At 42.1% G+C, this 16,124-nt stretch overlaps 1 protein-coding gene across 3 annotated transcripts in view; it reads right to left on the bottom strand.

Moving 5' to 3' along the window:
* Positions 1–348: 348 nt before the first annotated feature.
* Positions 349–16,124, bottom strand: part of NUP62CL (nucleoporin 62 C-terminal like) — a 160,887-nt gene continuing 145,111 nt past the window's right edge. Inside the window, exons 11-12 of one of the 3 annotated variants that reach the window (XM_056540850.1) lie at positions 2,193–2,259; positions 349–689 (exon numbers count right to left, since the gene is read on the bottom strand). In XM_056540850.1, the coding sequence (XP_056396825.1) occupies positions 598–689; positions 2,193–2,259 (159 nt within the window). In that variant the 3' untranslated portion in view covers positions 349–597. The remainder of the gene's footprint in view (positions 690–2,192; positions 2,260–16,124) is intronic. The other 2 variants (XM_056540849.1, XM_056540848.1) reach the window with 2 other exon arrangements.

Here is a 16,124-nt window from a genome sequence, read left to right as displayed (position 1 = left end):
TGATCCCACCAGGGGGGCATCTCTGTTCCTGACCCCTTATCTGTTTGATTATATGATGGGACCAGAGTGCCCTTACATCCTGCTGCTTCAAAAGAGCCTCTGACTTCAAAGGAGATACAAACAAACAGCCAGAACCCCAATAAAATGCAATACACAAAAGGACACACCGTCTGAATGACCTCTCACCCATGTCTTGGATAATCCATCACACAGAGTTATAATTTATAATACACATATAGGATTTTAATAATCAGGCCTTGGGCCTGACAGCTCCCATTTTAGTCCCTTGGACAAGTAGTGTTTTTAGTTTTTATTAATTTCCACACCACTGATCTATCTATTTATCTTTTAACACAGCATAAAATCGGCTGCATATATAGTGTGTGAACATCCCATAATAAAGAATTAGATACAAATACAATATGGCTGCACTGTGCCAAAAAGTGGAAAATACAAGAAAATAAGTCTTGCATTAGCTATTTTAACAAAGAGAAACCAAACAACACAATCAGCATTATGTAGAAAAAAAAAAATACTTTATTTAAGTAAAGCGGAAATGTAAGCAAGCACATATACCACACGTGTGCTACATTTGGCTTAGTCAAATGTAATGGAGAATCCTCTCTCTTGTTCCTTCCTTCGACTCTCACATTCTTTTGCCACTTGCTCCACTTTCCTTTGAAGAAGAGCTGCAAAGAGAAAGTTAAAGACAGTCACTAAGGCTCCGTCCACACAATTTGAGACTTTTGTCTAAGGTATATATTGGAAGGACAGTAACAGAATCCTGCAAGGTATCCTATTGTATCCCCCCCCCCCCCCCAAAGGGAATGCATTGCCCACTCTTAAAAGGGCATCACTACTGTCTATTCAAAGACAGTTACACCATTGGAGGTTTCCCCATAGAAGCAAGTCCTATCCTTTATAGTAGTGACACTGCTGACAGCAACCTGACATGCATTTGGGAGTTTAGAATGAGGAGAGGAAAGCAGTCCCTGCATTTTTTAATTGGTAACATAGTAACATAGTTCACAAGGTAGGAGAAGAAAAAAAAAAAGACAAACATCTATCGAGTTCCCTTCTGTGTTGATCCAGAGGAAGGCAAAACACCTCATGAGGCTGATGCCAATTGCCCAATAACAGAGGGACAAATTATTTCCTGACTCCAATATGGCAACCAGAGTAAATCCCCAAACCACCATTCTGTCCCTATAAATCTAGTATCCATAACCTGTATCGTTATTACTCTCCAGAAATGCATTCAGGTCCCTTATTGAGTTCAGCATGGCCACCTCCTCTGGCAGAGAGTGTCCAGTATCACTGCTCTTACAATAAAGAACCCCGGTCTCTCCTGGTGTAGAAACCTTCTTTTCTCTAGATGTTGAGGATGCCCCCTTGTCATATATACAGAAACAGAGGTTCTGTGTTTATTCAGTGGCTTCCTGATTAAGTGGAGTTAGAAGTAGGAGTTTTTACGATGCCAAGTGAATCTCTGGAGTGAATGCATACAGTTGAAGTCCTGGGTATAAATAGATCATGCAAGATATGTCTGTACTGCAACACCCCCCCCCCCCCCCTCCAATATTTTTATACATAGTTATTAGGTCTTTATCTAAAACTAAATAACCCTAATTCTGATAATCTTTCTTGGTACTGTAGTCCTCCTATTCCCTGTAGTACTCGAGTCACAAGTGTTTGAATCCTGTTCAGCTCCGATATATCTTGTGCACTGGTGCCTAGTACTGTAGTAATGGTACAAAGAATTCCATGTGTGGTCTGACTAGTGATTTGTACAGTGATTAAATGGACATTAATAGCACTGAAAATTCTTGAGGTATCCATTAAACAGATGTCAATTTGTCAATCATAACCCATAGGCTAACTGTATGGAATAGCGTAATACTAACAACATCCTGACAGTGGTCAAATGCACTCTCTTGGCTTCAATCTAAAAATGGAACCTAAGAAAAAGTTAAGCGTGTACTTTACTGACCTACACATTAAACATAAGGAAAAACATGGCTGCAAGAGGCGCCAACATTATATTAAAAGGCTTTGTTGTCATTACAGTTTTAATATTTTTTGTTAGTCAAAGAGGAGACTGAGTAAAATAAAAATAATTAGTTCTTAACACTTTCTCTTTAGGAGCATTCAAATAACACTGTCAATCTGATGTTAGAGGGAAAGGCACTTGCCTGAATTCTGGTCAATCCACTGTAATGAATCCACATGAGCATTCAAAATTTTACAGATTTGCTGGAGCTGTGAACACAAAATATACTGTAGATATTAGTTGCACACTCAAATGACAAAAAAAGTAAAATGATATACAACATCTCTAGTTCATCTACTCAAATAATGCTCAAAATATCATATTTTTAATGTAAATTTTTGCATGATATAATGTACATTTGCTAGTGCTAGGTAAAAACGTGCCATTATCCTTTATTGATATTTATTTATCCTGAAAAAGGCTAATAAAATTTAGCTAGAAAATCTAACACAACATTCTTAGAATTCAGATAGGAGTAACAAACCAGTATTACAAATCACATACAATCCTCAGATCACAACAATCAAATAGATCATTCACAAACACCTACTGAAAGACGACAAAAAAGTGACCATTACGTTGAAACAAAGTTGCGCTGTCCACGTCATTAAGGAAAATTTTATCTCCAAGCTTAGTAACATCTAAAACGTCTAGTGTGAATAAGTGGCTTAGAAACAAAGTATTTTATAAGTGTGGGACCACACCCTGCAACACTTGCAATTATGTTAGGGCATGTATAAATTTATAAACATATTCAAATTTTTTTTTTTTTTATCAGATCATTTTTATTGAAACTTTTTCATAAACATAGAAATAAAGAAACAAACACAATCAACCCAACAACACCTACCCCCTAAACAGACAATCCGTCTCAACCCTTTAACCCTAACACATCAGGCCACAAAAAAGTCAGGCAAACCTGACAGACAAGGAGTTGCAGTGGGCCTCCCAAGGGCAGATATCAGGGAGACAAAGGAGAAGGAAGGGCACATCAGACTCCACACCATCACACGACCATCACTCAGACCAAACAGGAAACTTTCAGGCCGACCAAACAATACAAACAATCTCACCACACACATATAAGGAACATAGAAACGAGCAATTACATCTCAACTTCAGGAGGATTAAACTTGCTCACCCAGGGATCCCATATTCTATCAAACTTCCGCTCCATTTTACATTTAAAGAGGTTATTCAGGAAAAAACTTTTATGTATCAAATGATTCTAGAAAGATAAACATTTGTAAATTATCCCATAAAGCAAAGAAAGTATGCTCAGCACTACTGTATTCGTGCTATAAAATTAGCAGGTTTTAGTACTGCAACCGCTGGAGGTGCCAATAATGGTGCTTCCATGCTTGCAGTAAACAGGTGAATCACGTCCAAACGATAGGTAGAAAAAGCGGAGCACTCACCACATCAGGCTTGTTGCGATTAGACTTTATTCATGTAGTCTTTAGGGGATACAAGCAGGGGTGTGCGGACGGGGGTGCAGGGGTGTCCTCTTGGTGACGGACCGTTTGGCACCGAAGACCGGTCAGACCGGTCTGCCTGATGAAGCAGTCTCTGTGAAACGTGTTGCATCATGGGTGAATAAACCTCATTTTCTTTACTTGGGTGTCCTGCGCTCTCTATCCCGTCGCCATACTGGAGGATTCGTTTGTTTGCTGTCTCCCAAAAGCCAGCATCCAGAAGAGCGTGAAAAACAGGCAAGCCAGGGTTACGCCACAGCGGGGTAAATTTAGTGCAACCGTTAAGTCCAAGTAATTTTCGCGTGTGGCCCCAAGGCTTGCAAAATAAATGGGTAGTGGGAGAGGAGTCAGAAGGTCTAGTAAGGGCACCTATCTCAAGCATGTGGAGCGGGATTTGTCCCCCATGTCTGGCCATGAACAGTCGCCCCGTAGGGCCTAACAATTACAGACACCCAACCCCGTATTTGGTGCACTTGGGAGGCTAGAAAATACAACCAGGGATTGGGAAGGGTCAAGTCCCCTGAACCCCCCCCCCCCCCAAACCAACTGTCTAAAAAGGCACTAAATACGCTGAAAATGGGCCATCACAATCCACACCAGGGAATTCTGCAATATAAATAGTAATTGAGGCATTAAGACCATTTTGGCCAGGTTTGTTCTACCAACCACCGAAATTGGGAATTTACACCAAACTGCTACCTTCTGGGAGCTCCTATCCAGGAGAGGGGTCAGGTTACAGGGAACAAAGTCATGCAGAGACGGAGTAATATAAATACCCAAATACTTAAAGCTAGTCACCACCTGAAGCCAGCAATCTGAGGGATAACTGCCAAGAGGCATCAGTACAGATTTGTCCTAGTTAATTAACAGACCAGAATAAGACCCAGTCAGATATAAGAGACATAACAGGAGCTAAGGAGAGGGCTGTATCTCCGAAAAACAGCAGCACATCATCCGCATATAGTGCTACTCATATAGTGCTACTATGGATCCATACCAAAATCCCATCATACTAACCGAAGACCTAATTAAGCAAGCCAGAGGCTCACTAGCTAATGCAAAGAGCAGAGGCGACAGGGGACACCCCTACCACGTGCCCCTCTGCAGCCTAAGGACTCTGACAACTGACCATTCACTCTAAGTCTAGCAACAGGGTCCTGGTACAATAATTGAACAGGAGAGAAGCCGGGGTCCAAAAGAGTCCATAGATCTCATAACCCACCAAAAATAGTTCCATTCTATGCTATCAAAAGCCTTGGCAGCGTCCAATGAAACCAGTGAACTAGAACCAGCCCTCTTCAGTGTCATCTGCAATTTAAGATAAACACTACGAATATTGTCTACCGTGGATTTACCGGGCATAAAGCCAGTCCCCATGAACTAACTACAAGACAACCTTAGAAAGTCCATTAGCGAGTATCGAGCCAGCAGCTTCACATCCGCACATAGTAGAGAAATAGGCCTGTAGGAGCCCGCACACAGCAGGTCCTCACCAAGTTTAGGAAGGAGAACAACAATCGCTTCCATCATGGAAAGGGGCAAAGCACCCACCTCCACCGCTGCTTCGAATTCCCACTGTTGCAGCAAAAGCACACCCTGAAATTGTTTATACACCTCACTTGGCAGACCATCAGGGCCAGGGACCTCTCATTAGCAGCATCTTTCAAAGCCAGTTCTAATTCCCCCAGAGAGATAGGCAAGTCCAGCTCACCCCTCTGCTCCGGAGAAAGAGAAAGCAGGGACACCAGACCCACAGTCATCCAAGTTCCCCTCAGAACAAGCAGTCTTGGATGAGTATGCATTTTTATAAAAATCCACCATCACCTGCAAAATGTCCCTATCTTCGGTAATCTCCCACCCCTGACCATCCCTCAGACCCAATATATGTGACCCCCTTCTGAGCACGAAGAATAGAAGCCAACAGTTTGCCCGTCCCTTCACCACATTCAAAGTACCCCCCCAAACGTCCCAATGTACCTGCAATTTTAGGCAGACAGGACAGATAAACCCTGTGCCAAGTACACAACCTCCCGCACCCGACCCACCATATCCATATTACCAACAGCCATATACATTCTGGAAAGGGTCCCATGAGTAGCTGGAATATTGTTTTGTGGTTGGATTACTATAGCACCACTTGTGAGCGTCCAAGCCAACAGACTGCCACATCCACCCCCTTGAAGAAATGAGTAGTGCCCATAGCCACCACATGGAGTCTAGCCAGGTACTGCATGGAGTACATGGCTAGACTCCATGTGGTGGACATCTAGGGAGCGCATGGGGGAGGTAATGGGGCAGTGGCATAGGGGAGGTAATGGGGTAGTGGCGGCTGCAGTCTGTGGATGACCAGGGGGAGAGAAGCGGCGGCAGCAGGACTCTAGACCCCAGGAAAGGCAGGGGGAGAGAAGCGGGCAGCGACTGGGTCAGAAACAGTTTATCAGGGTATACACATGCACCCTCATTTTACCAAGGATATTTGAGTAAAAACATTTTTTTACCCAAATATCCTTGGAAAAATGAGGGTTTATGTTATAGGCCGGTGCGTGGTAAATACGCTAAATACGTAAATACGATAAATACGGTCTCCCTCCCCAGTGATGCAGATGCAAATCAAATATTGTAGCAGTATCTTGTAATACCTTTTCTATTGGACTAACAGAATGGACTAACAGATGTAAACTGTGTCTTCTGCTAGTGAGCTTAGATTTGCTTTGGACTTGATAAAGGGAGGAATCCCGAAAGCCGATAACTTATACCAGAATACTGGTATAAGTTATCGGCAATCGGCCTCAAAGTTCACATATTATTGGTATTGGCCCTAAAAAATCAATATCGGTCGATCCTATATACATACACATATACATACACACACATACAGTACAGACCAAAAGTTTGGACACCTTCTCATTCAAAGAGTTTTCTATATTTTCATGACTATGAAAATTGTAGATTCACACTGAAGGAATACAAAACTATGAATTAACACATGTGGAATTATAGACATAACAAAAAAGTGTGAAACAACTGAAAATATGTCATATTCTAGGTGAAAAGTGTCCCCAAGTGCAGTCACAAAAACCATCAAGAGCTCCAAAGAAACTGGCTCACATGCGGACCGCCCCAGGAAAGGAAGACCATGAGTCACCTCTGCTGCGAAGTATAAGTTCATCCGAGTCACCAGCCTCAGAAATCGCAGCTTAGCAGCTCAGATTAGAGACCAGGTCAATGCCACACAGAGTTCTAGCAGCAGACACATCTCTAGAACAACTGTTAAGAGGAGACTGTGTGAATCAGGCCTTCATGGTAGAATATCTGCTAGGAAACCACTGCTAAGGACAGGCAACAAGCAGAAGAGACTTGTTTGGGCTAAAGAACACAAGGAATGGACATTAGACCAGTGGAAATCTGTGCTTTGGTCTGATGAGTCCAAATTTGAGATTTTTGGTTCCAACCACCGTGTCTTTGTGCGACACAATGTGAAGCATGGAGGAGGTGTGATAGTGTGGGGGTGCTTTGCTGGTGTCACTGTTGGGGATTTATTCAAAATTGAAGGCATACTGAACCAGCATGGCTACCACAGCATCTTGCAGCGGCATGCTGTTCCATATGGTTTGTGTTTAGTTGTACCATCATTTATTTTTCAACAGGATATTGACCCCAAACACACCTCCAGGCTGTGTAAGGGCTATTTGACCAAGAAGGAGAGTGATGGGGTGCTGCGCCAGATGACCCGGCCTCCACAGTCACCAGACATGAACCCAATGAAAGCGAAAGGGCCAACAAGTGCTAAGCATCTCTGGGAACTCCATCAAGACTGTTGGAAGACCATTTCAGGTGACTACCTCTTGAAGCTCATCAAGAGAATGCCAAGAGTGTGCAAAGCAGTAATCAAAGCAAAAAGGTGGCTACTTTGAAGAACCTAGAATATTCAATTTTTTCAGTTTCACACTTTTTTGTTATGTCTATAATTCCACGTGTTAATTCATAGTTTTGATGCCTTCAGTGTGAATCTACAATTTTCATAGTCATGAAAATAAAGAAAACTCTTTGAATAAGAAGGTGTGTCCAAACTTTTGGTCTGTACTGTGTGTGTGTGTGTGTCTGTTGTTTTATCTTTGTTGTATATATATATATAACAACAAAGATAATCCTGCACTCACCACCCAGGTACTGTATATGTTCAGCTCATCTCAAAGCAAACGGCAACCGACTTGGCAGGCTAGCTTTGTTGTTATATGTTGCTTCGTTCTGACACTTATTTCATTGGTCCTAGCACAACCGCAGTACGAGGTTCCTAGGTCTGAATACCCGCCTATTGTATCCTTTTCAGTTCCTTTTGTGAATTAAGTATACCTGTCCTGGATGATTAGTGGTGCCACTCGAACTTCATTACCTTTCCTACTGAGTTGTGTGTGTGTGTGTGTGTGTATTATATATATATATATATATATATATATATATATATATATATATATATATATATTATACACACACATACATATATATACATACATATATATACATATATATATATATATACACACACATATATATATATATATATATATATATATATATACACACACACATATATATATATATATATACACACAGTAGGGGATCAAAAGTTTGAGCATTCCAGGTAAACATTTGTATTAATGTGCATAAAGAAGCCAAGGAAAGATGAAAAAATCTCCAAAAGGCATCAAATTACAGATTAGACATTCTTATAATATGTCAACAAAAGTTAGATTTTATTTCCATCATTTACAGTTTTAAAATAACAAAACAAAAATGGCGTCTGCAAAAGTTTGGGCACCCTGCAGAGTTAATATACATAGTTACATAGTTAGTACGGTTGAAAAAAAGACATACATCCATCAAGTTGAACCAGGGAATTGAAGTAATATGTTGTACTGCCCCCTTTTGGCAAGTATCACAGCTTGTAAACGCTTTTTGTAGCCAGCCAAGAGTCTTTCAATTCTTGTTTGAAGTATCTTTGCCCATTCTTCCTTACAAAAGTCTTCCAGTTCTTTGAGATTTCTGGGCTGTCTGTCACGCACTGCTCTTTTAAGGTCTATCCATAGATTTTCAATTATGTTGAGGTCAGGAGATTGTGAAGGCCATGGCAAAACCTTCAGTTTACATCTCTTGATGTAATCCCCCGTGGATTTCGAGGTGTGTTTAGATCATTATCCATTTGTAGAAGCCATCCTCTCTTTAACTTCAGCTTTTTCACAGATGACATCAAGTTAGCATCCAAAAGTTGCTGAAATTTTATTGAATCCATTTTTCCTTCTACTCATGAGATGTTCCCTGTGCCACTGGCTGAAAAACCACCCCAAAGCATGATTGATCCACCCCATGCTCAACAGTTGGACAGAGGTTCTTTTCATTAAATTCTGTTCCCCTCCTTCTCCAAACGTACCTTTGCTCATTCCGGCCAAAAAGTTTAATTTTAACCTCATCGGTCCAAAGAACTTGTTTCCAAAATGCATCAGGCTTGTCTATATGTTCATTTGCAAAGTTCAAACGCAGATTTTTGTGGTGAGGACGTAGAAGAGGTTTTCTTCTGATGACTCTTCCATGAAGACCATATTTGTACAAGTATCTCTTTATAATGGAATAGTGTACCACAACTTCAGTGTCTGCCAGATCTTTCTGAAGGGATTGTGCAGTCAAACATGCATTTTGAATAGTTTTTCCTCACAATCCTGCAAGCTGTTCTGTCTGATATTTTTCTTGGTCTTCCGGATCTTGCTTTAACTTCCACTGTTCCTGATGACTGGCATTTCTTCATTACATTCCGTCTGTGGAGCTGTAGAAAAGGTCCGAGATCATCGGCGCGTACCGTACAAGGATGACAGGAGCGTATTGCAAAGTTCCTTTATTGCCTAATACACTTAAACGCGTTCTGTTCGGAATGTAATGAAGAATCTAGTGTAGGAAAAATAGAGCAGAGCTTCCTCTAAGGACAGTATGTCTGTATATTATGTACAGATAAATTAGATGCACACCACGCGGATGTGTACTAACCTGAGGGGGTTGTGTACCAGACACAACCACCATGCAGCGTAGTTCAGTAATTATGACGGAGCTGCCTCCCGGGAGTTCGGCTGGGATCACCCCCTGCCGACTTGTGGACGTCTGTGGAGCTGTAGAAAAGGTCCGGGATCATCGGCGCGTACCGTACAAGGATGACAGGAGCGTATTGCAAAGTTCCTTTATTGCCTAATACACTTAAATGCGTTTCGAGGCTTCTTGCCTCTTTTTCAATAAGACATAGGCTTCATAACATGTATCTTATGTGACAAACTTTTAAAAGGGAAAAACCCGCGAAATTCTCGGGTTCCTCCCCGCCCACCTGTGACGTACACACACTTGTAACGTGGCCTGCATAGTCACCAGGTTACTATTCATTCATGCATTTGTAGTGTAAACATCCTGTGTACGTGGTGTAAACACCACACATTGGGCGTCTTTTTTTTAAATTAAAAAAGAATTGCTTAATTAATATAAAGATGCATATAGATCGGTGAGTGAAACAAATGTATGCATATTATATAAAATGGCAATCAAATGAATGTATATGCGTATATGAAAGAATGAAAAAATGGTAGTAAAATAATGATACACAATAAAAAAAATATAAATGTATATTATTAGGAAGGAGCTAGATTAAAATCACTATTCTATTGTGTATTTTGTATATTTAGACAGAGATAGGAGTAGCAGCGCGTTGTAAACACTGTTACTAATGATAAAAGTGTTGTGTCTGTCTATTATTAAAAATAGGGTATCGTGACTGGGGGTGTAGGAGTGTTCACGATATTGTGTTCACACCCCCTGTTACACCGAGGCTCTGTATTAGTTTCAGCGACGTATCGGAGTTAGGATATAAGGTGGATATATATCCGACAGATTGTTGGTATATTTTGAAGGGGTTTGTTTGGGTCATGAGATGCATGATGTAAAGGAATGTTAATAGCACCCGGTGTGATATCCATTTAGTCATAGAAAGTGACTATATGATGTCGGGGTAATCAATTACTGGTGTTCTTTCGTTCGGAGGAATATATAGATGACCAGGTTTCTCAGATTGAAGTGAGTACCGTATAAGTGTATATGTGTGTGTGTGTGTGTAATATATATATATATATATATATATATATATATATATATATAAACTCTCCCTATGCATATCATACATGTATGTGTATTTTGGATTCCTCTGCCGGGTTCAAAACCATTGGCAATATAGTGAGAACCCACTGGAAAATTCTACAGCAGGATCCCATACTCAGAAAAACCCTCCCAGAAAAACTCAACTTTACATATAGGAGGGCCCCCACAATTAAGAACAATATTGCACCAAGTAAACTTAGGAAACCAATGAGAAATGGGAACACCGAGACCATAGGAATTCCAAAAGGATGCTTCAGATGTGGGAAAACAACCTGCGAACTATGTGTAAACATGAATCATACCTCCAGTACATTTACTAGCAATCAGACAGGTGAGTCTTTTCCTATAAAATCCCACATGGACTGTGGGTCCACTTACATAATTTATCTGATTGAATGCACCTGTCAGTTGCAATATATTGGCCGGACATCCCAACCACTTATAAGCCGTTTCAATGGGCATAGGTACAATGTTAGCCACAAATTTTTAAAACACAGTATCTCTAGACATGCGATGGAATCACATGGAAGCAACTTTACAGACTTTAAAGTCACCGCATTAGAACAAATCCCAGAGGATACAGAAGATCGTTTTAGAAACCTATGCAAGAGGGAGTCTTACTGGATTTATAGGTTAAATACTCTCCACCCTCTTGGACTTAATGAATGCCTGGAAGGTGTATAGGACGTTCAAAATCTGACAATTTTGACACAGATGCGATGATTAGTGCCACTCCAGTACCATTCAGGACCCCCCCCCCCCTTATTCTCAATCCCTCTCCTAAATATATATATATAAAAAATAAATAAAAATACACATACATGTATGATATGCATAGGGAGAGTTATATATATATATATATACACTTATACGGTACTCACTTCAATCTGAGACACCTGGTCATCTATATATTCCTCCAAACGAAAGAACACCGGTAATTGATTACCCCGACATCATATAGTCACTTTCTATGACTAAATGGATATCACACCAGGCGCTATTAACATTCCTTTACATCATGCATCTCATGACCCAAACAAACCCCTTCAAAATATAGCAACAATCTGTCGGATATATATCCACCTTATATCCTAACTCCGATACGTCGCTGAAACTAATACAGAGCCTCGGTGTAACAGGGGGTGTGAACACAATATTGTGAACACTCCTACACCCCCAGTCACGATACCCTATTTTTAATAGACAGACAACACTTTTATCATTAGTAACAGTGTTTACAACGCGCTGCTACTCCTATCTCTGTCTAAATATACAAAATACACAATAGAATAGTGATTTTAATCTAGCTCCTTCCTAATAATATACATTTATATTTTTTATAGTGTATCATTATTTTACTACCATTTTTTAATTCTTTCATATACGCATATACATTCATTTGATTGCCATTTTATATAATATGCATACATTTGTTTCACTCACCGATCTATATGCATCTTTATATTAATTAAGCAATTCTTTTTTAATTTTAAAAAAAGACGCCCAATGTGTGGTGTTTACACCTCGTACACAGGATGTTTACACTACAAATGCATGAATGAATAGTAACCTGGTGACTATGCAGGCCACGTTATAAGTGTGTGTACGTCACAGGTGGGCGGGGAGGAACCCGAGAATTTCGCGGGTTTTTCCCTTTTAAAAGTTTGTCACATAAGATACATGTTATGAAGCCTATGTCTTATTGAAAAAGAGGCAAGAAGCCTCGAAACGCATTTAAGTGTATTAGGCAATAAAGGAACTTTGCAATACGCTCCTGTCATCCTTGTACGGTACGCGCCGATGATCCCGGACCTTTTCTACAGCTCCACAGACGTCCACAAGTCGGCAGGGGGTGATCCCAGCCGAACTCCCGGGAGGCAGCTCCGTCATAATTACTGAACTACGCTGCATGGTGGTTGTGTCTGGTACACAACCCCCTCAGGTTAGTACACATCCGCGTGGTGTGCATCTAATTTATCTGTACATAATATACAGACATACTGTCCTTAGAGGAAGCTCTGCTCTATTTTTCCTACACTAGATTCTTCATTACATTCCGAACAGAGGATATTGACATCTGAAAATGCTTTGCTATCTTCTCCAGCTTTTTGAAGCGTCAACTATTTTCAGTTTCAGATTTCTAGACAACTGCTTAGAAGAACCCATGGTGCTGATTGTTGGGGCAAGGCCAGATGAGTCTGGGCATTTAAAACCTTTGAGGATCTTCCCAGATGATTGAGAAAAATCCATGACACTGGCAGGTCTCAGCTTTGCAAAGGGGGCAGTGCATGCTATAAATTCGGCAGGGTGCCCAAACTTTTGCAGACACCATTTTTTTTTGTTTTCTGTTATTTTGAAAGTGTAAATGATGGAAATAAAATCTAACTTTTGTTGACATATTATAAGAATGTCTAATCCGTAATTTGATGCCTTTTGGAGATATTTCACTCTGTCCTCTGCTTCTTTATGCACATTAATACAAATTTCTACCTGGGGTGCTTAAACTTTTGATCCCCACTATATACACACAGTGACCCCCTGACCTACAATGGCCCCTATAGACCGCAGCCCCCCCTATAGACCGCAGCCCTCCCTTATAGACCGCAGCCCCCCCCCTTATAGACCGCAGCCCCCCCCTTATAGACCGCAGCCCCCCCCCTTATAGACCGCAGCCCCCCCCCTTATAGACCGCAGCCCCCCCCCTTATAGACCGCAGCCCCCCCCCCCCTTATAGACCGCAGCCCCCCCCGCTCTTGTAGACAGCTCACCTGCGGCTGTCCTCAGGTGTTGCCGCTCCGTTGTCCTGTTCTCCCGATCGCATCATGGAGTCCTATGGAGGAGCATGTGATGTGACATACACGTCACTCTGCGCGGAGGGGAGGAGTGACGTGTGTGTCACATGCTCCTCCATAGGACGCCATGATGCGATCGGGAGAACAGGACAGCCGAGCGGGGCCGCACAGCAGCAGGTATTGGGGGCGCACGCGCTGGACACATTATCGGCAAGGTTAGATGCCGATACCTTAAAGGGTACCTCTCATCAAATAAACTTTTGATATATTTTAGATTAATGAATGTTGAATAACTTTCCAATAGCATGTTAATGAAAAATATGCTTCTTTCTATTGTATTTTTCCCGATCAGTCCTGTAAGCAAGCATTTCTGACTCATGCTGGAGTCCTAAACACTCAGAGCTGCCAGCCTGCTTTGTTCACAGCCAAACAGGCTGTGAACAAAGCAGGCTGGCAGCTCTGAGTGTTCTCCTTTGTGAACAAAGCAGACTGGCAGCTCCTAGTGTTTAGGACTCCAGCATGAGTCTGAAATGCTTGCTGCCAGGACTGGTAGGGAGACCCCTAGTGGTAATTTCTTCAAAGTGGAAAATTAAATAGAAAGAAGCATATTTTTTAATAACATGCAATTGTAAAGTTATTCTACATACATTAATCTATAATATATCAAAAGTTTTTTTGATGAGAGGTACCCTTTAAAAAAATCGTGAATATCGGCCAATCCGATCCCTAGTCGGGGCCATTGCATAAACGGCTATCCGGTGGTGCAGACTGCTTCAGCTGCCGCCGGATAGCCGTTTAAGGTGCCCCGTGTACTGCGATGAGTGTCACTCACCTGTCCCCGACACTCCGGTCCGTCCTCTTCAGGATCCCATGCGTGGCCGTCGCTCTCCTTCATAGTAATCACGTCAACGTGCACGCCGTCAAGTCATCAAATAGGAGCGGCGTGCGTAGCGACGTGATGACGGCGATGGAGAGCGATGATCCCGGGCAGGGGTGACGGTCCGGAGCGATAGGGACACAACGACAACGATGGAGTGCGACTTCCAGGGCAGTGGTGACGGTACGGAGCGGCGGGGACACGTGAGTAACATTTTCTATATTTATTATTGCACGGATCCCTCAACATACGATGGTTTCAACTAACGATTGTTCATTTGGAATGAATTACTATCTTATGTTGAGAGATCACTGTATATAAAACTCAATGGGGGGGGATTCATCAACCTATATAGAGTACTTTTAAGTGTATTTTCTTGCGCAACATCTTGCGCAATGATATTTTCAGAGTTCTTTTTGTGCATCTTTTTTGGTGGAACTTTTTCTAAAGTTGTCACCCTTCGGGTGTACCGTAGAGCCCTTTTTCATATAGACATGGATTTATCAACTGCGTTTTGTTTTTTGGACCCACAAAAAGAACGCAAGTCTAATTTTTTTGCGCAAATATACACCACCTCGGAGAACACGTACCAAAGTGTATTTTCACACAGTAAGGACTGCAACTCCCATCATGGACACACTCTGCCCATGATGGGAATTGTAGTCCAGGGGTTGAGTTGCAGATCGCAGAGACCTGCTGCGATCCGCATTTATTAACTAATAGCTAGCGGTACATACGGCTACACTGCAATAATTAATAATCCCCGCTGCCGGAACACGGGAGCTCTGATTGGTCAATAGCTATCCACCAATCAGAGCTCCCCTCTCTCGTCGGGGATTATTAATTATAAGAACTGTACATAGGAGCATGCAGTGCAGTGTAGCCGCATGTACCGGCGGCTTGTATAGTTAATAAATGCAGATCGCAGGAGAGTGAACTGCAGTGATCTGCCCTTGGACTACTACTCCGATCATGGGACAGAGTCTGCCCCATGATGGGAGTAGTTGTAGTACCGTAGCGCTGCTGAGGGATGGCACTAGCACATCCCCCAGCTGCCAGACTTTTAGGACTACTACTCCCATCATGGACAGACTCTGCTCATGATGGGAGTTATAGTCCAGGGGCTGAGGTGCAGATGGCACCGGCTCATTCTGCAGAGACCCGCTACAATCCGCAGTTATTAAGATAACAAGCCGGGGGTACATGCGTCTACACTGCCCGCCAGCTTCTATATACAGCTGTCATAATTCATAATCCCCGCCGCGAGAGGGGAGCTCTGATTGGTCAATAACTATTCTCCAATCAGAGCTCCTGTGTTCCGGCGGAGATTATGAATTATGTCAGTGTATATAGGAGCGCAGTGTAGACGCATGTACCGCCGGCTTTTTAACTTAAATGCGGATCGCATCAGATCATTCTCTGGCGATCTGCATTTATTAACTAAATTAACGGCCTTACATGCGTCTACATAGCGCTTCCCGACGGCTCCTATATACAGCTGTCATAATTCATAATCCCCGCCGGGTGCTCTGATTGGAGAATAGCTATTGACCAATCAGAGCTCCCCTCTCCTGGCGGCGGGGATTATGCATTATGACAGTGTATATAGAAGCAGTCGGGGAGCGCTATGTAGACGCATGTAAGGCCGTTAATTTAGTTAATAAATGCGGATCGCAACAGATCGCCAGAGAATGATCTGATGCGACCGCATTTAAGTTAAAAAGCCGGCGGTACATGCATCTACA

This window comes from Hyla sarda, chromosome 9 (genome assembly GCF_029499605.1).
Source record: "Hyla sarda isolate aHylSar1 chromosome 9, aHylSar1.hap1, whole genome shotgun sequence".
Classification (NCBI taxonomy): domain Eukaryota; kingdom Metazoa; phylum Chordata; class Amphibia; order Anura; family Hylidae; genus Hyla; species Hyla sarda.
This window is presented reverse-complemented; position numbering and strand designations above follow the sequence as displayed.